Source organism: Scyliorhinus canicula, chromosome 10 (assembly GCF_902713615.1).
Source record: "Scyliorhinus canicula chromosome 10, sScyCan1.1, whole genome shotgun sequence".
Classification (NCBI taxonomy): Eukaryota; Metazoa; Chordata; class Chondrichthyes; order Carcharhiniformes; family Scyliorhinidae; genus Scyliorhinus; species Scyliorhinus canicula.
Genome location: NC_052155.1, coordinates 170619311 through 170642747, shown reverse-complemented (window position 1 = coordinate 170642747; position 23437 = coordinate 170619311). Strand labels below are relative to the sequence as shown.

The window sequence follows — 23437 nt, the reverse complement described above, 5'->3', positions numbered from 1 at the left end:
TATTCAAACTTTTACGTGACCAAAAGATATAGGATTTCATTGTTTTTTTCAATTATAATAAATGATAATAAATCATTGAAAAAGATCAACCTCCCCGTCATTGATGTGGAGGTAACGAGGGAGAATTAAAACGGGTGCTGAGTTTTCAGGACACCTGAGTGATCCTAAAATTCACGAATGTATCGCCCCTGTAGAGTATTGTGCGCTTTGATTGTGCTTTATCTTTTGTTTGAATACTGAAGACTGCACTCGGAGTGACGGCAGAATGAAATCGGGAAAGAAAAATGACAGGAGATTTACCCGACCTCGGTTGTGGAGTCTCGGCATTTTTCAGGAGGTTGAACCCTAGCCTCTCGAGTTCAGGTTTCACGTTGGCATTGATGCACATTTTCTAGGCTGGAAATATGACTGCGTATGTATAATAACCAGAAGATGTAGCAAAGGCGCAGGTGAAAGATGAACAGCACGCAAGACAGACGAGGGCGGGGATTCATTTTAGTTCTTTAGGCCGGCTGAAGAACGGACAATTGTGAATTCACCGCCTCGATTTTCCCCAGGAAAGAGAAGTGTGTGTAAAACAAGGAGTCGATTTTCCCCAGGAAAGAGAAGTGTGTGTAAAACAAGGAGTCGATTTGCTGCCGTCCATTTTTCACCAGGTGATAAAAGTTACTCTTCACCCACACGGTGTGAAATAAGATGGGAAATTCCGCAGTTACTTTTGGGGGATGGGCTGTTTTGAAGTTCAGGCTGAGGCATATTGTCAGGGCATAACCGATGGAACTTAATTCGATAGATGGCCTGCGTCACACCCTCACTGCATGGTACAGATGGAGATACTTTCAGGTTCCTTACGACTGACTCTATAGTCCCACGTTTTGCAGAAGCTGGTTGGGGCCATTATTAGGAGCCAGATTCTATTTGCATGTTTTTGTTCTGTTTCCGGCTTAGCCCAGCCTAATTGGGGTGGGGGGGGGGGGGGGGCAATTGGGAAGTCTGGGGATATGAGGAGACTGATGGCTGGAATTGGGGGAGGCAGAGGAACTGGGCGGAGCACTCCAATCCTTCAGGCCCACACACACGCACCCAAGGCTGGGGAGGCCATTTATCTTGGGGTGCCGGCAGCTCACACATCCCTCTTACTGCCGGGTTTCCTGGGGCTCTATTGCCACAATATTTCTGCACATTTACAGCGAGTGAGGAGGAGAACGCTTACGGAAGCGTGATGCTCAAATTCAGATTTTTCATTTACAGATTTTTAAAAATAATAATCAGAGAAGCGCTTGGTGCCTCCCGCAATACAAGAAACACTGTCCGACCTTCCCCTCTGTAAAAACCAACACAAGTGTCTAATAATAATAATAATAATCTTTATTGTCACAAGTAGGCTTACACTGCGATGAAGTTACTGTGAAAATCCCCCGAGTCACCACACTCCGGCGCCTGTTCGGGTACACAGAGAGAGAATTCAGAATGTCCAAATTACCCAACAGCACGTCTTCGGGATTTGTGGGAGGAAACTGGAGCACCCGGAGGAAACCCACGCAGACACGGGAAGAATGTGCAGATTCCCCACAGACAGTGACCCAGCGGGGAATCGAACGTGGGACCCTGGAGCTGTGAAGCCACAGTGCTATCCACTATGCTACCATGCTGCCCTCTATCTGAGTTACCTCCGACTCCATGAGTTCTTTATAGATATCCGAGACCTTCCCCTCTCCCACCCCCATTCTAGAAACTACCCTGTGCTTGCGGGGTTTTACCCACCCACCCAAAACCAGAAATCACCTGATTTACCCGTTTAAAAAAGGCCTTTGTGATAAAGATGGGGAGGCACTGGAAAACAAAGAAATCTCGGAGGACCGTCATTTTCACGGTCTGTACCCTCCCTGTCAGTGAGAGCGGGAGTATGCCCCACCTTCAAAAGCCCTCCTTTATTTGTTCCACTAGCCAGGTCAAATTTAGTTTATGTAACAGCTCCCATTCCCGTGCCACCTGGATTCCCAAGTAGCGGAAGCTTCCACCCACCACTCTGAACGGCCGTTCTCCCAATCTCCTCTCCTGCCCCCTCGCCTGCATTGCAAACATCTCACTTTTCCCCATATTCAATTTGTTCCCTAAAAACCGGCCAAATTCCCCTAAGATCAGCATAATCTCCCCCATCCCCTTAACAGGTGGGAGATACACAGGAGCAGGGCGTCAGCGTATAGCGACACCCTGTGTTTTATCCCCACCCCCGATCAACCCCCTTCCAGTCCCATGATGCTCTTACTGCCATCGCCAGCGGCTCTATGGCCAAACCAAACAGCAGTGCGGAGAGGGGGCTCTCTCGCCTTGTCCCTCGGTGCAGTTTAAAATAGCCCGACGTCAGCCGATTCATTCGTACACTCACCACCGGTGCCTGGCACAACAACCGAACCCAATCAATGAAGCCCCACCCAAACCCGAACCGTCCCACCACCTCCCACAAATAGATCCACTCCACCCGATCGAAGACCTTTTCTGTGTCCATCGCGACCACTACCTCCACCTCCCTTCCCTTTGAGGACATTATGATCACATTTAAGAGCATTCTAACGTTGGCCGTTAGCTGCTTGCCCTTTATCATATCATAGAATTTACAGTGCTGAAGGAGGCCATTCGGCCCATCGAGTCTGCACCGGCCATTGGAAAGAGCACCCTACCCAAACCCACACCTCCACCCTACCCCGTAACCCCACTTAAGCTTTTTGGAAACTAAAGGTCATTTATCATGGCCAATCCACCTAACCCGCACATCTTTGGACTGTGGGAGGAAACCGGAGCACCCGGAGGAAACCCACGCACACACGGGGAGAACGTGCAGACTCCGCACAGAGAGTGACCCAAGCCGGGAATCGAACCTGGGACCCTGGAGTTGTGAAGCTACTGTGCTAACCACTCTGCTATCGTGCTGCCCCATCTGGTCTTCCCCTATCACCTCCGGGACACAATCTTCTATCCTTGAGGCCAAGATTTTAGCCAACAGTTTGGCATCGGCATTCAATAGGGAGATTGGCCTGTATGACCCACATAGCTCTGGGTCCTTCTCCCGCTTCAGGATCAGTGAGATCGAGGCCTGTGACATTGTTGGGGGAAGAACACCCGGCTCCCCTGCCTCATTAAATGCCCCCTCCAGCAGCGGGCCCAGCATCCCAGAGAACCTTTGGTAAAATCGCACTGGGTAGCTGTCCGATCCCGGGGCCTTACCTGACTGTTATCTAAAATGTCCAATATCGCCATATTTTGCTGACAGCCGTGCCGTTGGCCAAGGGGCTTCTGCTAGGACTGGGGGGTGGCCAGGAGGTGGGCTGTGGGGTCAGGGTGGACTGGCACGGAACACCATTGCCGCAGCCTGCAAGGCAGCCATGCAGCCGCGCACGCTACTGATTGTTCATTGTGAACTTAGGGCCAGAGGCTCCATCTCCTCCTCACACTCAGCCCCCCCCCCCCCCCCCCCCCCTCCCCAGGTGCCCTCTCACCCCAGCCAACCCTTCAGTGAGATGGGCGCAATCCAACACAACCAGTGCCATCTTGTTGGCTGGGGTGGAGTGTGTCTATGAGGCAGCAGCTTGTCAGCCTCCTGAGTTTCAATCGCAAATCCGGTGAATCCAGCATTGTTTCTCATTGGAGTCGGTTGTGTTCGGTGTGACGCCGGTGCTAGCCCCTTAACAGTCGCTGAATTGGTCTAGGCGTCAGTTTTGCTGTCACAGAAGTCCACGAATCCTGCCCCGGCGTCAACACTTCATCTGAGGAACAGAGAATCCAGCCGAAGATTCGAAGAGGGCTTGTCAGGATCGATGCTGAGAGGATATTTCCTCTTGTGGGGTAATCTAGAACCAGGGGATATCATTTTTAAAACAAGGTGTCCCCCATTTATGGTGGAGGTGACGAGTAATTTCTTCTTCCGGAAGATCGTTTGTTTTTGGAATTCCCTTCCAGAGAGAGCAGTGGGGACTAGGTCATTGAATATATTCAAGGCAGCGTTGGACTGATTGCTGATTGACAAGGGAGTCAAGGGGACAGATAAGAAAGGGAGTTAGGGTCACGGTAAGATCCACTTGATGAGCTGAATGGCAACTCCTGCTTCTATCTCTTATCATCTTAAGATCAAAGCATACAATCATAGGCTGTAGTCTGTGCCAGATGGATATTTTAATTTCCCATGTTAAATAGCGCGCAGCAAATGTGCCTTACAAGTAAGTCAGCTCTGCGTGAGGTATTTGTACAGTGAATTATTTTGATTTCCATTTGCTAGAGTGCACAGCTTTTCCAACGATCCAGCAAGAAACAGGATTGTTACCAACGTAATATTCGCTGTTTTAGTGCATTCCTGATGGTCTTCATCTCTTCTGTTGTACATTTTCACTCCACTTCTCGCCACCCCTCTGCCGACTGTCCCAACGGGGTGAGGGATAGTCATGGTTACGTACGTCCTTGAGGATTTTATCAACGTCGCTCCATCTACGAAGGTGCGGTTTAAATAAGGCAAAAGATTATTCATCACGTTTTCCTTCCACATGGGGTGCTCTGTGTGGCTTAACTAAGAACTTATAAATCTCATCCAGACTTAAGTCAAATCAGTCAGAGTAATTTCCAGCCTCTCAATTCCAAATTGGCAGATGAATGCAATGCAAGGCTGCCCTTGGCTCTATCCAAATACAGATTGTGGAGATAAGGTGGAGATATCTCATGCTGGTGCCTAACAAAACGCTATTGCAACTTTCTTGGCCAGTTTTAATTTAATATTAAATCAGTGGGAAAAATCCTAACCTTTTCAGATTGTAATGAGTCACACCGTTCCCCCCATTTGTGGGTTCAGATTGGTTTCAGGCCAATTAAACATGGCGTCGAATCAGATGAGCTGGATTTTCAAAGGGCTGGATTTTCATGCCAGAACAGAGGTGGGCAGGATTTAAAAATGGTGGGTGGGGCCCGATTCCAGGACTCCTGCTCCCATTTCCATCCTGTGGGATTACTTTAATGGCCCCGGGAGGAGGGTGTGGGTAATGAGCTCGCCATCAGCAATCCTGCCCTTGTCTACTCCATTGTAGGGGTGGGAATTTTAGATTCATACCCCGGCCACCATTTCCATAGAGCGGTGCCTGTTTTGGCAGGAGACATGGTTCACTGTAACTCGGAGGAGTCGTGAACCACGGAGGGAGCCTAGTTTGGAGTCAGAGACCTTTCGAAAGGTAAGTTGAAAAGGTGTTGACATCTTCTGTTGGCAAAATGTAATAAGTATATAATCAGTTAAATATGTTTTAATACAGTGATTAATGATAGAATTTAGTTTAGAAAATATTTCATTATATTGACCGGCATTGTAAAAGTAGAAAACTGTTCAGATGAGTTAGAGACTTTTGCCAAAGGCTGGCAGGTTACACTGAGACAGGCAAGAATCTCCAGGCTATTTCCTGAGCGTATTTCTCGCTCCCTCCAATCAGTCTTTTAAAAGGAACGCTGTTCAATTGTAGAGCCGGTAACCCTGTGTTTGCCAACTGTATTCAAGAGTGGATTTTGACCGGAGATGGGTTTTGCTTGAATGGAGATAAAAGATCGCAGTTAGGATTTAGTGTTTCATGTTATTGTTGATCGTTGTTTAACAGGTAATTGACAGCTATTTTCTTGTATGATGTTAAAGTTATTTTAATTCTGTGTCAGTAATAAAGTTTGTTTCAATATACCGTATCCCTGTTTGTGCCCGGACTCACTCCTGGAGTGAGGTATCCTATCCTCCAGACTTACAAATTCAAATAAAACATTGGGGTCGCTGTCCAGTATCCCAGCAACTTGGAATCCGGTCCGTGATCGTAATAAAATCACCAATATCATCATAGTCTGTGCAAAATCACAGTGGCGATATTGCTTTAAGGGTTGACAGCATGCATTGACTCAGTTTGCAACTTGTGTGACCAGCTGAGCACAAACCATTTCCTTTCCCAGAAGGACTGCTGTATAAACACTGACATGTAAGTGCTTCCAAATCGCAATCCAATTTTATTCTCCCCCCCCTGTACTGTAATTTCTCACTTTGTTTGGCTCTGTTTTCTGTGGCTTATCCTGTTTAACCATGGATGAAATCAAGAAAGAATGGATTCTGTGGTACAGCTAGATTCTTACTCGGTGAGGGATTGTGGTCACAGATGCTTTGAAAGCTTTAGGATTATTTCCCCCTGGTGAGTTTCCCCGTCTGGTGCTGCAGGCAGCATAGGCGTCTTCTTTCTGCACTGGTTGCTGGCACAATTTGCTGTTCACATCATTGCCTGCGAGAAAATCCATACAAGGTTGACACTGTGGCAGAAACACTGCGGGTAGAATTTTTCTACCTCTCATGCCGTGTGTTTGGAAACAGGAGGGACGTTTAGTTAAGCAGGATGGCGACATCCCTACCTACCCATCAATGTCAGAGTTACATCAGAGGTAGGAAGGCCTGTGGTTCGTCATTACGCCCAGCCACCAATTGAGGCCCTTAAGGGGACAATTAATGACCACTTAAGGGTCTCATCCCACTGCTGCTAGTATTAATGACATGCGGTGCGCATTATAGGCAAAACTGGGCAGCCTACTTGCAGCCTCCCGGAGGGAATTCCTTGTTCAAAGGTCAACAGTGCCTCAGCTGCGGCATGGTAGTGCAGTGGTTAGCATTGTTGCTCCACAGCACCAGGGTCCCAGGTTCGATTCCTGGCTTGGGTCACAGTCAGTTCGGAGTCTGCTCGTTCTCCCCGTGTCTGCGTGGGTTTCATCTGGGCGCTCCTGTTTACTCCCACAACTCCCACTTATTGGGTGAATTGGACATTCTGAATTCTCCCTCTGTGTACCCGAACAGGCGCCGGAGTGTGGCAACTAGGGGCTTTTCACAGTAACTTCATTGCAGTGTTAATGTAAGCCTACTTGAGACACTAATGAAGATTATGATGATCATTATTATAATTGAGGTACACAACCTCAGGAAGGGGGATGCTGGCTGAGGCCCACCCCCTGATTTTGCTGCACTTACAACCCTCTCCCGACAACTTCCACCCAAAACTCTTCCTGACATCACTTACCTGTGGCCTGGGTAACGCCTTGAGCCTGGGCTTCCAGTGGTTGCCATTCCAGCAGGAGCCAAGGCCTCCCAGCGGCACTGCCACTCAAAGGAACTGCTGGCCTCTGTTTGGCCAATATCTCTCAGTAGGTGAGACCCTCTGTCCCAGGGTCCTTGATCCGGGGAAGTCCCAGCAGGGTGCCCACTTAAATGCCTGCATGGCACTTAACACAAGCGGGCCTTCCAGGAGGAGGCAGCCAGGTCTCCAACCAGCAGACACACCCAGAAAATTTAGCCTTAGGTTTTTACCCCTTTTGGCTGTCATCTTCCAATCTTCCTCAGAATACTGGGTGGTGCCAGGGGACTGGAGGATTACAAATGTTATTCCCTTGCTCAAAAGAGTACAGAAGGAAGGGCAGCACGGTGGCACAGTGGTTAGCATTGCTGCCTACGGCGCTGAGGACCTGGGTTCGAATCCCGGCCCTGGGTCACTGTCTGTGAGGAGTTTGCACATTCTCCCCGTGTCTGCGTGGGTTTCACCCCCACAACCCAAAGATGTGCAGGTTAGGTGGATTGGCCACGTTAAATTGCCCCTTAATTGGAAAAAATAATTGGGTACTCTAAATTTATTTTTTAAAAAGAGTACAGAAGGTTAAATCTGCCAATTACCGGCTAGCCAGTGTAATGTTAGTTTTTTTTAAGAACCAACAGTCTGGGAGAAAATGAATAGTCACTTTGAAAAGCATGGAGTACCAGTAATGAAGGAGAGGCAGTGCAAAGCTGTTCAGGACAAATTGTGTTGGACTAACTTTATTTAACTTATTGATGAGGTAACATGTGGCTAAGTGCCGGCTCAAACAGAGAATTCCCGGGCGTTTTACGACCCAATAATCGGCGGCGAACCCTCACCGATTCCGTGACCGGTGAAGGGCTCGCAGCGACGCCGGGTGAAACTCCCGACTCCTGTGGCAAAAACGGTGGTTGGGTCCCTGGCCGCTCATACGCACGGCTGGCAACCTGCACCGTTTGCGCCGTACAACATGGCGCTGGCCATGCACGGACTCGACTCACCATCCACGACTCCACAGGACACTCCCGGCCACCCCCCAACAGTGCCCCCCCCCCCCCCCCCAGCTCTGCGGAAGCCCCTTCCCCCCAGCCGAGTGTGGCAGCGCTGGTCACAGCCCGCAGCCGCCACACCAGGTTCCCGACCGCTGAGCCCACACGTCCCCCGCGCGGTCGGGAACTCGACCCAACGGGGGGGCAGAGCATTGTGGGAGGGCCTGTCGATGACGCGCCAACGCGTTACCGACCCCGATTTGGGCATTGGAACGGATTCTCCGCCCGCTCGCCGATTACGATATCGGCATCGGGCAATGGAGAATCCCGCCCTTAGTCTCGGAAATGGAGAATCCCGCCCCTTATATTTACCCTGAATGTTAAACTATAAGATAGGCATAACACATTGTTCTATCTTTCTGAACTTGTAAAGCTTATTTTTATCTGTTCGCAACCCATGGAATCTTGTGGCTTTATTCACTGAGTAACTGTCTTGAATCTCACACTTTATCTACTTTAAACAAGACATTATTGGTCCCAAACCAGACCTCACCAACAACTTGGGGTCTGGCCAAGAATCATCACAGGCCAGAGAATGTGGAATCAGGGAACAAGTAGCAGAATGGATTGCCAGCTCACTACAAGACAGAAAGCATTGAGTGGGAGTAAATGGTACTTTTTCAGGGAGGCAGAAGGCGGCAGGCAGTTTCCCCCAAGGATCACTGCTGCTCCCAATTTACAGTAAATTCTGACTACGGAATCTAAATTTACAGAAGACGCCAAGTTGGACAGGTTAGTCAAACACAGAGGAGGACTGCAACAAATTACAGGAGGACATGAATATATTTGCATAATGGAAAATAATTGACTAATTAGGTTCAACACGGATAAATGTGAGGCAGCACATTTTGGGAGGGAGAGTAGCGAGGTCGCTCATTACTTGGAAGGTGCAAGTCTCGCTGGGATAGAGGAACACAAGGGAATCTCAGAGTACAGATACATTAGTCACTGAAGGTGAGCAAGGCCACAAGGGGACATGGGTTTAAAGTGCGTGGGGAAAAGTTTGGAACAGATGTGCGAGGCACGTTTTTTACACAGAGGGTGGTAAATATATGGAACGCGGGGAGGTGGTGGGAGTAGGTACGATAGCGGCATTTATGGGCATCTCGACAAATATATGAATAGGGTGGGAATGGAAGGATACGGACTCCGGAAGTGCAGACCATTTTAGTTTAGGCAGACTTTGCCGCAGACTTGGAGGGCCGTAGGGCCTGTTCCTGTGCTATATTGTTCTTTGTAAGCAAACCAAACATTCGATTTTATATTTGGAGGGACAGAACTGACAAGTAGGGACGTAACTCTAAATAAACCTGTGTCGAACCTTGCGTGCAGCTCTGATTACCAAATTATAAAAAGGATATAGAAGCACTGGAGATAGTGCTGAGAAGATTTACAAGGGTGGGGCTAGAAATGAGTGGGTGCACGCAAGGATTGACCAACTGGATCTCATCCCTATTGAGAAAAGACAGCCGAGAGCTGGAGACCTTTAAAGATATGAGGATCGAGAGTGGATGCAGCAAGTACGCTTCCTCCAGTGAGGAAAAGCAAAACCAGAGGCCTTCAGAATAGGATAGTCACCACGAGATCCAGCAGGGAATTCAAAAGAAAGTATTTCACTCGAAGAATGGTGAGAATGTGGAACTCGCTCCCACAGGGAGTGGCAGTATGGATGCATTTAAAGGAAAACTAGGCAAGCATTTGAGGGAGAAGAGAATGTAGGTAGAGAAAAGAGGAACCGGGCAGCACGGTGGCGCAGTGGGTTAGCACTGCTGCCTCATGGCGCCGAGGTCCCAGGTTCGATCCCGGCTCTGGGTCACTGTCCGTGTGGAGTTTTCACATTCTCCCCGTGTTTGCGTGGGTTTCGCCCCCACAACCCAAAGATGTGCAGCGTAGGTGGATTGAACATGCTAAATTGCCCCTTAATTGGAAAAAATGAATTGGGGACTCTAAATTTATTTTAAAAATATTTTTAAATGAGAAAAAAAGAGAGAACAGGAGGCTCGAATGGAGCATAAACAACAACATGGGCTGGCTGGGCCACATTCTATATGGTATATCCTGTGTGATTTAACGATATGGGACACTAGTAGAATACCACCGACACACGACAAAGCACAGACGTAGCGCCATCTGCAGTCCAGAAAAGTAAAACAAAATTTAGGATTCCGGGTTTCAGTGCAGATTTTGTCCCAAGTTACAAACGAACTTTGAGTGAAGCGTTTAGTTGACTATTTCTACCCCCTTGAGCCTGAATGTTAATCCATTAGCACAGCCGTTTCCGCTGTCGGAGAAATTTTTGCCGAGCCACTTGAGGAGAAACTCGATCAGGGGCGCGCTCAAAGAGATAACGGGAGGGATTCTCCGTTTAGTCACGCACGCGGGATTCTCCGTTCCCGCTGCAATGAATGGAATTTTCGGCTGAGCGCCAAATTCGCAGTCCTGCCCGTCAGCGGAGACGGGGTGAACCCAGGCCGGAAAATCCCGCCAAGTTTTTTAAGGAGTACCGTAAAGCAAGGAAGTGAGGTGAAGAGGCAGGGAGATATTGGAAAGGTATTCCAGAGCTTGGGGCCGAGGTCAGTAAAGGTGCAACCACCTGTGTTGGAGCAATTAATATCGGGGACACTCAAGGCCAGATTTACACGAGTGCAGATGCCTCAAGGATTGGGGCTGGAGGAGATTACAGAGTTAGGGAGGGGTGTGGTCATGGGGGGATTTGAAAACAAGCATTAGAATTTGAAAATCATGATATTGCTCGACCAGGATCCAGGGGCGATAGGGGAATGGAACTTGGTTCAAGTAGCACGCAAAGTTCTGAATGACGTCAAGTTCACTGAGGGGAGGATGTGTGGGACCAGCCAAGGTTTCATTGGGGCAGTTGAGTCTCGAGGTTACAAAGGTGTGAATTCCATTTTCAGCTACAAATGAGACTTGTGTTGTGATCGCCATAGCGACTGATGTTTAAAGAGAAATGTGAACTTCGAGTTAATAGCAGAAGAGATGGCGTGACAAGATTTCACGTTTTAAAACTTTTACTCTAACAAACAACTATTAGCTAAACATTATTTTTGTCAGCAACTAAAGCACAAAACAGAAAACACAGTTTACAGATATATTTTACACGGCCCTCTAAGTCGACATTCAATTCTCCCGGAAACATTTTCTCAGCTTCTGAGGGTTTAGTTCAGTCCCTATCCTTTCTCAGCCTGGGGATGTTTAATTTCACAACTGTCTTTCACAATGACCTTTCCCCTCCCAGAGACACGAGGCGAGATCTACTGGCCACGTGGGCGGGATCACTTTTTAGCAAAACTGCATATCAGAGTGAGACAGCTAGTCTCACTCCAATATGCAATCCCACAATCTACCCAAGGCATGGGATCTAAAGCCTTTCCCTTGGAGGTATTGGGTGAATGTTGTTCAGTGCTGGTCTCCACAAATGAGGATCAGATAGAACTGCACTTGTGACATCTCCTAGGGGATCAGAGACTGCCAGGTGCTTGCCCTCTGCCCAGGTGGCACTGTCAGCTGGCATGGGCACTGTTAGGGTGCCAGGCAGGCAGTGCCAAGCTGCCATTTTTCACACACTGTGGATCCAGCCTGGAGGTATGTGTTGGGGGGGGGGGGGGGGGGGGCTTTATAGGTGAGTTGGGGTTCAGGGGTTGCGTTGGGAGATTGGGGCATCATTTCAAAATCTCCTTCTATACTGAGGAGTTCCACCCGAGACCTGTAACAATCCAAATGGGCGTTCGATAATGTGGTGTTTCTCAGCACTCTGAGCACTGGGAACACCCAGATAAACGTGCTCGCAACAGGACTCTCCTCTCATTCGGGTAGATCACACCCTTTTTCTGTAACAAAAGCTAGGTAAATCTTCCAGCTTTGTTTTAACTCCTCGTGAATTTGGTCTTTTCAATCCGAGTGCACGTCTCCACCCATATTCTTGCATGGTGAACTACAGTGTCCTGGTGTCTATGGCTGATCTCCCACTCCCTGGTCACAGCAGTCTATCTTTTCAGTGAGTTCCAGTGATATCTTAGAAACACTTTCACACTAAAAGCCAAAGATGTGCAGGTTAGGTGGATTGGCCATGGTAAATTGCCCTCCGTGTCCAAAATTGCCCTTAGTGTTGGGTGGGGCTACTGGGTTATGGGGATAGGGTGGAGGTGTTTACCTTGGGTAGGGTGCTCTTTCCAGGAGCCGGTGCAGACTCGATGGGCCGAATGGCCTCCTTCTGCACTGTAAATTCTATGATAATCTATGAAAAGCCCATCTCCATGGCAAAATGAAATGCATGTTTCCAGGTGGAAATACTGATGAGCTGCCCTTGAGTCCCAACTCTCGTTTATCTGGGAAGTAAATGAACAGTTTATAACACTACTAGTTACTATCCAACATTTCAACACTTTTCGAAAGCAAAATACTGCAGATGCTGGAAATCTGAAATAAAAACAAGAAAATGCTGAAAATGCTCCGGAGGTCAGGCAGCATCTGTGGAGCGAGAAGCAGAGTTAGTGTTTTCACCGAACTGGAAAGAGTTAGATGTGTAACTTCCTTTGACCAAGGAATGGGTGGATCAAGGACAGAAGGAAGGGTGAAAGACAGAAGAGATTTAATGATAGACAAGCTAGTCTCCCAGAGCCAAAGGGAATGGTGAAGGGGCACGAAAAGAGGTAAATAAACAAAAGATGTGCCCGAAGCAGGTGTGCTGCTGTCTGAAAGTAATGCACACAAAGAAAAGGAAACAAAATAGGGGGACAGCATTTACAGCTTACAATTATTGGACGCCATGTTGAGTCCAGAAGACAGTAAAGAGCCTAATCTAAAGAGGAGGGGCCATTCCTCAAAAACTTATGTTGAGCTTCATAACAATTCAGAAGGCCAAAGACAGAGAAGTCAGTGTTAAAGTAAGGTGGAGGGGGGAGGGGGGGGGGGGGGGCACGGCGGCGCAGTGGCTAGCACTGCTGCCTCACGGCGCCATGGACCCGGGTTCAATCCCAGCCCGGGGTCACTGTCCGTGTGGAGTTTGCACATTCTCCCCCTGTCTGCATGGGTCTCACCCCCACAAACCAACGATGTGCCTTGTAGGTAAATTAGAAACGCTACATTGGTGGAGAATTAAAATGACAGACCGTCAGAAGCGAGGAGCGGAGGTGTTCCACAAAGCAGCCACCCAATCTGCGTTTGGTCTCTCTGGTGCAGCGGAGGCCGCATGGTGAGCTGCGAAGACAGTGAACTAAATTGAAAGACGTACACGTAAATCACTGCCTCAACTGGTGCGAGTGTTTGGGGGCTTGGAGGCTGAGGAGCTGAAACAGCTGCCTTGGGAACTGGGCTGGGCTTTGGGAGTGATGGAGGAGTGGGCCAGGTTATCGCAGGGTGCCCCTTCAGATGCTGAACAGGGAGGGGAGAGGAAGATGTGTTTTGGCGGGTGGCCCCATGCTGGAGCTGCTGGAAAATGATCCATTGAATATGGAGGCTGGTTGTGTGAAAGGCGAGGATAAGGGGAATGTTATTATGGTTCTGGGAGGAAGGAGAAGGGATTAGAGCAGAAGTGCACAATATGTGACAGATGTGGTGGAGGGGGACCTGACAATCACGGTGTGGGGGTTGTGGGGGGAGGGGTGGATTCCTTGATTGAGCAAAAAACGATGACACCTCAGAAATGCTGGTGTTGAAATTTGCATCATCTGAACAGGTGTGACGGAGACAGAGGATATGGGAGAATGGAATGAGTCCTGGCCGAATGTGGGATGTGACAGCTCAGTGTAATTGGAGAGATGCCTGTGGTGACTGCCATATCCTGTTTAAATAAGGAATGTCGGAATTTCGAAACAGGAGTGGGCCATTTATTCACTCACTGGAACTTTGGCTGATTTACGGCCTAGCTCCTTTGCCCTGTCTCCCTTCGATCTTATGTTAACTGAAGATTTTAGCAACCTCACATTTAAAATCAGTTGTCATCTGCGAAAGTTCCAAACTTCTGCCATCCGTTTTGTGTTGAGATATGTTACAATTCAATCCGAGTCAGAGATAAGGAAGATACGGTGTGATTTTTGTGCACCAAAGATAATGGGGGGTAGAGGGGAGGGGGAAACGAGTGTGGGAAGCACTGCAGAATAAGATGTCTTGTCAACAGACAGGTCAGAGATTTCACTACGATACATTGACCTCTGTTTAAGAAGTGAAAATGCCATGCAAGCTCAAATATGTAAGCACACCAATTGCAGTTCCTGAGTGTAGAAAGATTAATTTCCATCTCGGTTATGCATTTGGGGTGTGTTAGACCTTTTGTTTATCATTCACATAATTAATAAGGTTCTTAAAGTAAAAGTCAAGCATTCGCATGGTTTATAGTACACATACATTTATCATAGAATCCCTACAGTGTAGAAGGAGGCCATTCACCCCATCGATTCTGTACTGACCCTCTGAAGGAGCACACTACCGAGGCCCACTCCCCCACCCTATCCTCATAACCCCACCTAATCTGCACATCCCTGGACAATAAGGGAGAATTTAGTGTGGCCAATCCACCTAATCTGCACGTCTTTGGACTGTGGGAGGAAACTGGAGCACCCGGAGGAAACCCACGCAGACATGGGGAGAGTGAGCCGACTCCGCACAGTCACCCGAGGCCGGAATCGAACCCGGGTCCCTGGCGTTGTGAGGCAGCAGTGCTCACTACTGTGCCACCGTGCCGTCCTACTGTACCTAGAGTCATGTTGTACCTACAGTCACACCATATTCATACATAAGAATTAGGAGCAGGGGTAGGTCACTCAGCCCCTTGAGCCTGCCCCGTCATTCAATACAATCATGGCTGATCTAATTGTGACCTTGTTGGAACCAACAATTCTACGGATACGTGCTTGTAGGATTAGAATAGCGGTTTTAATATACTCACAACAGAGCCAGCCTATTAGCCATTGAACTTTCAGTGAACTGGCCGGCTGACCATGTGGCACTGATCTTTTATACAGCAGCTTCCGGGGGAGGAGTCCTGGGCAGAGCCAAGGGAGAAGCCCCGTACAACTCGAGCATTCCCAGAGCTACTCCCCCTGGAGGACAGGTAGTGCAACTGCACTTACAATATCGACACATGTATATACAGATTATAATCCGGTGTGAATCACATTCACCACGGACCTAAACTCCGCTTTCCTGTCTATCCCCCTTTGGTTCCCTTGACAATCAAGAATCTAATTGCAGGGCAACACGGTGGCGCAGTGGGTTAGCCCTGTGCCTCACGGCGCCGAGGTCCCAGGTTCGATCTCGGCTCAGGGTCACTGTCCATGTGGAGTTTGCACATTCTCCCCGTGTTTGCGTGGGTTTCACCCCCACAACCCAAAGATGTGCAGAGTAGGTGGATTGGTCATGCTAAATTGCCCCTTAATTGGAAAAAAAATGAATTGGGTACTCTAAATTTTTTTTTTAAAGAATCTAATTGCTTGGTGGGCGGCACAGTGGTTAGCACTGCTCCCTAATGACGCCAAGGTCCCAGGTTCGATCCTGGCTCTGAGTCCGTGTGGAGATTGCACATTCTCCCCGTGTTTGTGTGCCGGGTAGGTGGATTGGCCATTGGTCCCTTAATTGGAAAAAATTAATTGGGTACTCTAAATTTATTTTTTTAAAAGAATCTAATTGCCTCAAAGTTATGTAATGACCCAGCCTCCACTGCTCTCTGGGGAAGAGAATTCCTCAGACTAACAACCCTCTGAGCGAAAGCATTTCTCCTCATCTAAAATTTGACTGACAGATCTCTTGGGCTGGATTCTCCATTATTGAGACTATGTCCCCACGCCGGCGTCAGAACGGTGGAGTTTTACTCCTGAAAAGCCTGGAAAATAGTGAAACGAATTCATAGCTTCCGGATCAGAGGCGGCGCATGCGCATGGCGGCGGCCTCCAATGGAAAAATGAAATGAAAAAATGAAATGAAAATCGCTTAGTGTCACGAGTAGGCTTCAAATTAAGTTACTGTGAAAAGCCCCTAGTCGCCACATTCCAGCGCCTGTTCGGGGAGGCTGTTACGGGAATCGAACCGTGCTGCCGGCCTGCTTGGTCTGCTTTCAAAGCCAGCGATTTAGCCCAGTGTGCTAAACAGCCCCAATGGCCGCGCCGTGCTCCATGGCGGACATGGACCATGGAGCTGGGAAATACAGACCCCACCCCAATCGGGCACGCGCCCGACCCTCAAACCCCATACAATCACTCCCCGGCTGCCAACAAGGCCCCCCCCCCCCCGGCCTCTGATCGGCCCACCCTCGAACTGGGCGGCCGCGGACTGAGTCCGCGAGCATCCCGACCGGCAATAGCAGGTTAGTTCCACGCCGTCGGGAACTCGGCCGGTCAGGGGCGGAGGATGTTGGAGCGGGCCTCTGGCAATGGCCCCTGGCGGCGCGCCGTACTCCCCGGTGACGTACCCCCGGTGCCCGGAGAATCACCAAACCGGCGCCGGGCCCGATTACGGTGTCAAACTGGATTCTCCCCCCCCCCGACAATTTTTGCCCAGGGTGTGGAGACTCCTGCCCCGTATATTCAAACTGTGTCCTGTGTTTCTACCCCCCCCCCCCCCCCCCCCCCCCCCCTCAACACACACACACACAAGGAGAACCATCTTTTCAGCATCCACCCTGCAAAACCCCTGAGGATTTTTACATGTTTTCAGAAAATCACCTCCCATTCTTCAAAACTCAGACAGGAGCACAACGCCATGGTAGAGCTGGGAAGAGCATCTGCCATGGGGTCACTGCTCAGTAAGTGGGAGAGCAGGCTGGGCCTGTGTTGAAATGATATGTGAAGGCTCGAGAAGAGCAAGAGTGAATCTCAGGCATCTGCAAGGACAGGCACCCGCTGCCTGTCTCCACGCTCCCCTCCCTGAGGCCTACCTTCCTTTCGGTTGGGTGAGCCTCTGGGCCACCCAATTACAATGCCGGCAGCCCGATAGTTAAAATCAGCAGGTGGAGTTTGGATGTTATTGCCTGGGGGGGGGGGGGTTACTCTTGCCAATCTCTCAATGGCTTTATGGTGGCATTAGCAGAGGCCTATGAGGACAGGCTGAATTCCAGATGACGTGGCTGGGCACAGTGCGTAGTCTGAGGAAACAGCAAAATGAGAGGCTATGGAAATAGCTGCGGGAAAAAGTTGCAACACACAACTCGCAAGCTGCAGAAGACATTTGACACTGAAAGTGTTAAACCGAAGACCTTCCAATATTTTTGATCACAGACTGCATCCTCTTACCAGTCATATGCCATCGCCATAGTGATGATGACAGTACACTACATCCACAATTACCCCTATAAGCAACCTCCTTAAATTACTTGCACACAGCGATGCTGATATAAACCAATTTTCTACCTGGTGTCTTTGAAGTTGTTGAAAGCCTCTTTCTTCTTGTTATTTGGGAGAAAGAGGTTTTTAGCTCCAATGGATTGTATGTAATTATGCCTCATAACAAAAAAGAAGACATGGGATGTATTTTGCATTCTGAATATTAATGTTGTCTGTTCCCTTGGTGAACTGATTGGGTGAGAAACGTCAGTAATGGACGATAAATGTCTCTGATCATCCCCCCCCCCCCCCCCCCCCCCCACACCAGCATCAAGCTCCCTCAGTCGCACATAGCCAGAGTCAGTGATGGTACCGTTCCCACTATAGTCAGCACCAAAGTCAGAAAGATGTCCCCTGCTGTACCACTGGCACTCGTCTCCATAGCCTGAATTCTTCGGATAGGTGAGCTTCTGTTTCCCACCATTGAAGAGCCAGCAGGAAACACATCCTCGCTGACTCTGTCTGCCACGCAGCTAAGCTACGCTTCAATGAGCGTTGATTGGTTGCAGGTGGGACTTATGCCCCACACTGGGGAGGAAGTCCTGCCTCAGAGAACTACCGACCAATCAGATTGGCTGGCAGCCCTGCAGTGGCTAGAAAAGCCAAATGGCCTCTTGCTGTAAATTCTATGAAGAGAAGGTTCAGGAGGTTGTTGGAGACCAAATCCAGGCACTGGAGGCCTAGGCCGGTTCACGGAGATTCAGGGCAGGGAGGGGAGGGAAAGCCTGGCAGTCCTCCCCTCCCAGGAGAGGGGAGAGGGGACAATCGGGGTCTTGGGGTAGAGGCCAATGGAGGCCACCGGACGTTAAGGGGGGACGGGGGGGGGGGGGGGGGTGCTTGACTTCAGAAGGGGGACTCCGACGGTGCCCACTCCTCCCGCCTCCGCATTCCCACACAAGATGTAACTTATTCGTACTTCAGGCATCCCCCACAGAGGTTCAATCTTCTCGCCAGCCTAACAATTGAGGCTGGGTGGGAAACAGCCCTTAAGTGGCCATTAATAATTTCTGGAATCCCAGCCCTTCCAATTTCATGCTCCACCCCCACACCCGCCTCATCTGTGGAGGAATGTAAAATTCGGGCCTATGGTTTTTGAAGAGCAAACCCACCAATTTGAATTGAACTAGATTTCAAATTGATCATTTTTAATTTGAGAAGGGGGCAATAGATTCTTTGGAATGTTTCAAAGACATCTCAATGGCCATTTGATCATCTCCTCCCATATCCAGCACTTTCTTCTCCATTCTTATTCAAGGAACAGGATCCATAAAGGACAATGACCTGCAACAGACCAGTGGAAGCAACACCCAGCTAGCACTCCTCCCAGGCTGCAGTGCGAAATGAGAATAGAAAGGATCAGAACATTGAAATGGTTCCATGTCGAAGAACATCAGTATTCTTCGTTTCTGTAATTTAAAGTTCCCAATTCTTTTTTTATCAAATTAAGGGGCAATTTAGCGTGGCCAGTCTACCCAGCCTGCACATTTTTGGGTTGTGGGGGTGAGACCCACGCAGACACGGGAAGAATGTGAAAACTCCACACGGATAGTGGCCCAAGGCTGGGATTCGCACCCGGGTTCTCAGCTCCATGAGGTAGCAGTGCTAACCACTGCTCCACCGTGCCACCCTAGAACATCAGAATTATCCAGTTTAAATCAAGTGATAAGAATTTGCGCCTGAAAAGCTGTGCCCCTGAAAACTACTTGAGAGAGGCTCTCAAATGGAATGTCACATTCCCAACCATGCTTTCATGGGGGGAGGGATCCTGGTGTTAATTCTGTTCAAAATGTTACAGGTTAAGTTCATAGAACAGCAGAGGTGGGAATCATAGTTCAAGGTTCAGAAGAAATATCCAAAGCAGCGGGTTTTACAAAGCTCGGTGAAGCTACACCTATCGAGATGAACCCAGCAATGTATCTGCTGAGAATAGACTTGTGGGAGACCAGGCCATTGGTTATGGTTGACAGGACTCCTCGATGTTTGAATGGGGGAAGGAGCGGATGATGTCAGCCTTCCACTACTGCACTCAGAGAATGTAGAAGAACCTCAGCAGTAAGGTCAATCAGCAAAGTCTGGGAGAAAGCCGGGAAAATCACACTTAAATTCAACCCATAGCTGGTCGCAAACAGGAGGCCGAACAGGAAAGGTTTTTGTTAATGTTTTTATTGAGTTTTTTGTGATGTACAAAATAGGAGCTGGTTCAGCACACTGGGCTAAATAGCTGGCTTTGAATGCAGACCAATGCAGGCCAGCAGCACGGTTCAATTCCCGTACCAGCCTCCCCAAACAGGCGCCAGAATGTGGCGACTAGGGGCTTTTTCACAGTAACTTCATTTGAAGCCTACTTGTGACAATAAGCGATTTTCATTTTCAAGGATAAGTCTGGACAAAGAGTAGGAGGCAGAGGGAAAAGAAAAATATTGACACCTCGGTCGGTTTCAATTATTTACATACATCATACATGCATCGTTGTTCTTTCTCTTGCATTATTTACAGTGCGGTTGTGGTTTCCTGTTTTTCGTTCCCCACCGTTTATTTGGTTCTGGCTGTTGCTTTTGTTCTTTTCCTGCACCCCCCCTTGCATCTCATGCGTCTCATGTTGGGATTGGTTGGGTTCCCTGTTTCCCAACCCCCCACTCACACTACTATTCCCCCCCCCCCCCCCCCCTTCCTTGCTGCGTCGTGGCTACCCCCTCCTGTTGTTTGGCTTCTTAGTTGTTGGCTACAAACAGGTCTTGGAAGAAACGAGTGAATGGCTCCCATGTTTTGTGGAAGCCTTCTTCTGACCCTCAGATGGCCTATTTAAATTTGCCCATTTGGAGAAATTTCGATCGGCCGGTCAGCCAGTCTGCAGCTTCGGGTGGTGCTGCTGACCGCCAGCCAAGCAGGATTCTCCCGCGATCAGGGAGGCAAAGGCAAGGGCATCGGCCCTCCTCCCCATGAAGCTGTTTTGAGACTCCGAAAACTGCCACTCTCGGGCATGGCTCCACCCTCATCCCCACCACTTTGGACTTTGCCTCAAAGTAGGCTGTCCAGAACCCAGCAAGTCTAGGGCAAGGTCAGAACATGTGGGAGTAGTTGGCCGGGCCTCCGACGGGAAAAGTTAAATAATAGAGACAGCGTGGTGTGTATTTTATCATTTTTCTTGTTCTCAAGGGTTCTGTCATTTTGTTGGAGCAAGGTGAGATTTGAAATAACTACCATTCTGCACATTGACTTCTTACCTGTAAAACAAAACAACCGTGTTGCGGTTGACATGTTGCGATTTGATTTAATCGCTTTTGAAAAGTTTCGATATTTCCTCCTTTCATTGGCTAACGTGGTTGAAATGAACTGGGACTTTCCAGACTTTCTGATATTAAATGACTGTTTTTACATTGATATCTGACCGTGTCTCAGAAAAGTAACTCAACCCACCTTCAAAAAAAGATTGGAGAAAAGCGCATGGGCCCACATGTCAAGGCATGAGATTAAAACAGAAAGTGCTGGAAGTACCCAGCTGGCCTGGGAGGCAGCATCTGTGGATTGAGAAATGGAATTAACGTTTTGAGACCAATATGACAGTTTTCCATCTCTGATGTACTCTGTCTCTCCCTCTCTACAGGCACTGCCAGACCTGCCGACCATTTCCAGCACATTGTTTCTATTTCAGATTTCCATCATCTGCAGTATTTTGCTTGTATTTTACTGAAAGGCTGATGTTCAGTTCAGATCATTGGGGGATACTATTGTTGCAGGGCAGACTCAATGGGCCGAATGGCCTACTTCAGATCCGTGTCTTATGGTCTTGTACTGCTAGGTTTCGCTGTCGTTTAATATGATATTAGGAAACATCAGCGCATTCCTGAATGTTAGACACAACAGATGCTTATGTGGCTAGTCTCACTGTCCCAGGGTGTAGGGTCACCATCCCGTTTTCTCATTCTCAGAGAGCAACGTGTAGATCACTTTCTCCAAACTTTGCACATCTAAGACACAAATGCCCAAGCTCAACATTGGGTTGATAGCCAAACTCTGCCAACGTGGGTTGATGTAAAACTGCCTGACGTACCTTTTAATTTTACATAGGCAATCTATAAGATGGTTTCCTCTGTGATGAAGATGCCAGAAGATGAATCGACGCCCGAGAAAAGGACAGAAAAAATCTTCAGACAGATGGACACCAACCGAGATGGTGAGTTGTTAGGCTTTGCCGGGGACCTTCTTTACAATCATCTCCAGCCCTGAATTCTTACAAATTATCTCCAGACTGTAGCTCGTCATCATCACCTCTTCCATAAAACACAATGGGGTATATGTGCTGACTGATGGTGTTTCTGTAAAATAACTTGGTTAATGCCACAGATTTAAAAGGAATTTAGCACCAGCAAATTTGGCTTTTTGTACAGAAGCAGTGTTGAGAACTAGAACCCATTATCTATAGCTTTGTTTTTAATAGAGGACTGACAGAATGTGTCATCTTTCATTAGTGCTTACCATGTGGAACAAGTTTCTTACAGAACTCACACAATGGGTATTGTATCTAAATGGGGCAATGAGTTTTGAATGGTAACTATGCTGTATACTTCTTGTCAACATGACCAGCTGAAGAGCAATAAGTAAACATTACCCGTTCCCTTCATCTATCATATATATACAATCTTTAGCACTTTTTATTTTCATCATCATAATAATTCCTGTCTGTGTTGTTTTAAGGCATCTGCCCGAGTGGTTTACACATGCAAAATTATGCAGTTTATGAGGTAATGGGTGCACTAAAAATAACACGCAAAGTAATTAAATGTTTCTGCATTTCAGATGCCTTTAATACTAACTTACATTGGCAAATTATCGTCACCTTTAATAGCTGACTTGCGTCATGTTTTCTCACCTGTAGCAAGTGACTCCTGCTAGAACACAATTTATTAAAGGCATTTTACATATGTACATGAAAATCTCAGAAGGCCAAACATCAACTTGAACAGAAAACACAGACCCCCAATTTCACTGCAACCACGCCCCCCCCACTCCCCCCCCCCCCCCCCCCCCCCCCCCCCCCCATTCACCTTGAAGAAATGAATGAACGGTTTCCACCTCTGATTGAACGCCTACTCCGACCTCCGCAAGGCAAACTTGACCTTCTCCAAACACAGGAATTCCGCCAGGTCACCCCCCCCCCCCCCCCCTTTAGCGGCTCCGGGTCCTGCCAGCACAACAAGATCCGTCTCCGGGCTATCAGGGAGGCAAAGGCCAATACACCCGCCTCTCTCCCTTCCCGGACCGCCGGATCTTCCCACACACCGAGTCGCCACCTCCAGACCCTGGGCCACCCCACGCCCAGATTCTCAGCCATCATGTACGAGCACCCCTGCCAGGAGCTAGAATACTGATCTACAAGCACTCGCTCTCTTTGATGCTTAGGCCCAAGTTGCTGTTCTTCATGGGCGTGTCAGGTAATGAAAGCTTTTATTTTCCCCTCCGGTTTCACCCTCCTTTCCTGAAGAGATTTGGTACTACATGATCCTTTTCAGGAGGAGTTCAAGAGGACTTTTTCTTGAATGTGAGGAGCCTTTGAGTATTGCTAGGCTGTTTAATTATGGGCAAAGCACTGTCACAGCGGAGCACACACATGTGTTCATCCTGTGTACACACACATCCTCTTTCCAGCAGAGAGTGGGGAGCTTGGGAATGGGAAGCTTGGGAATGGGAAGCTTGGTCATTTCCAATCCAGCTGAGATCAGCCAAAACCAGAAAGTGGGGCCTTTAGGTCTTGATGGATCAGTTATGTGAGGCTTTTACAAACCAGGGAGTGTTTGTCAGGCGGTTGGCTTAGGGACTAATATTACAGGTGAGCCATGAGCCCTGACGGCTTCTCCATGAATCTCCCACATGTGTGCGCCTCTGGCAAGGAGCATTGAGCATTGAACTCAGCCTACTTTGTCCTCTCCCAGCTTGGAACACTAAG

The 23437-nt window shown here is 48.5% G+C and overlaps 1 protein-coding gene across 3 annotated transcripts in view; it reads left to right on the top strand.

Moving 5' to 3' along the window:
- The window catches only part of LOC119972772 (neurocalcin-delta), a 320343-nt gene that overhangs the window by 294020 nt on the left and 2886 nt on the right, over positions 1 to 23437 (top strand). For all 3 annotated transcript variants that reach the window (XM_038810120.1, XM_038810118.1, XM_038810119.1), the window contains one exon: positions 21562 to 21667. In XM_038810120.1, coding sequence (XP_038666048.1) covers positions 21562 to 21667 — 106 coding nt within the window. The remainder of the gene's footprint in view (positions 1 to 21561; positions 21668 to 23437) is intronic.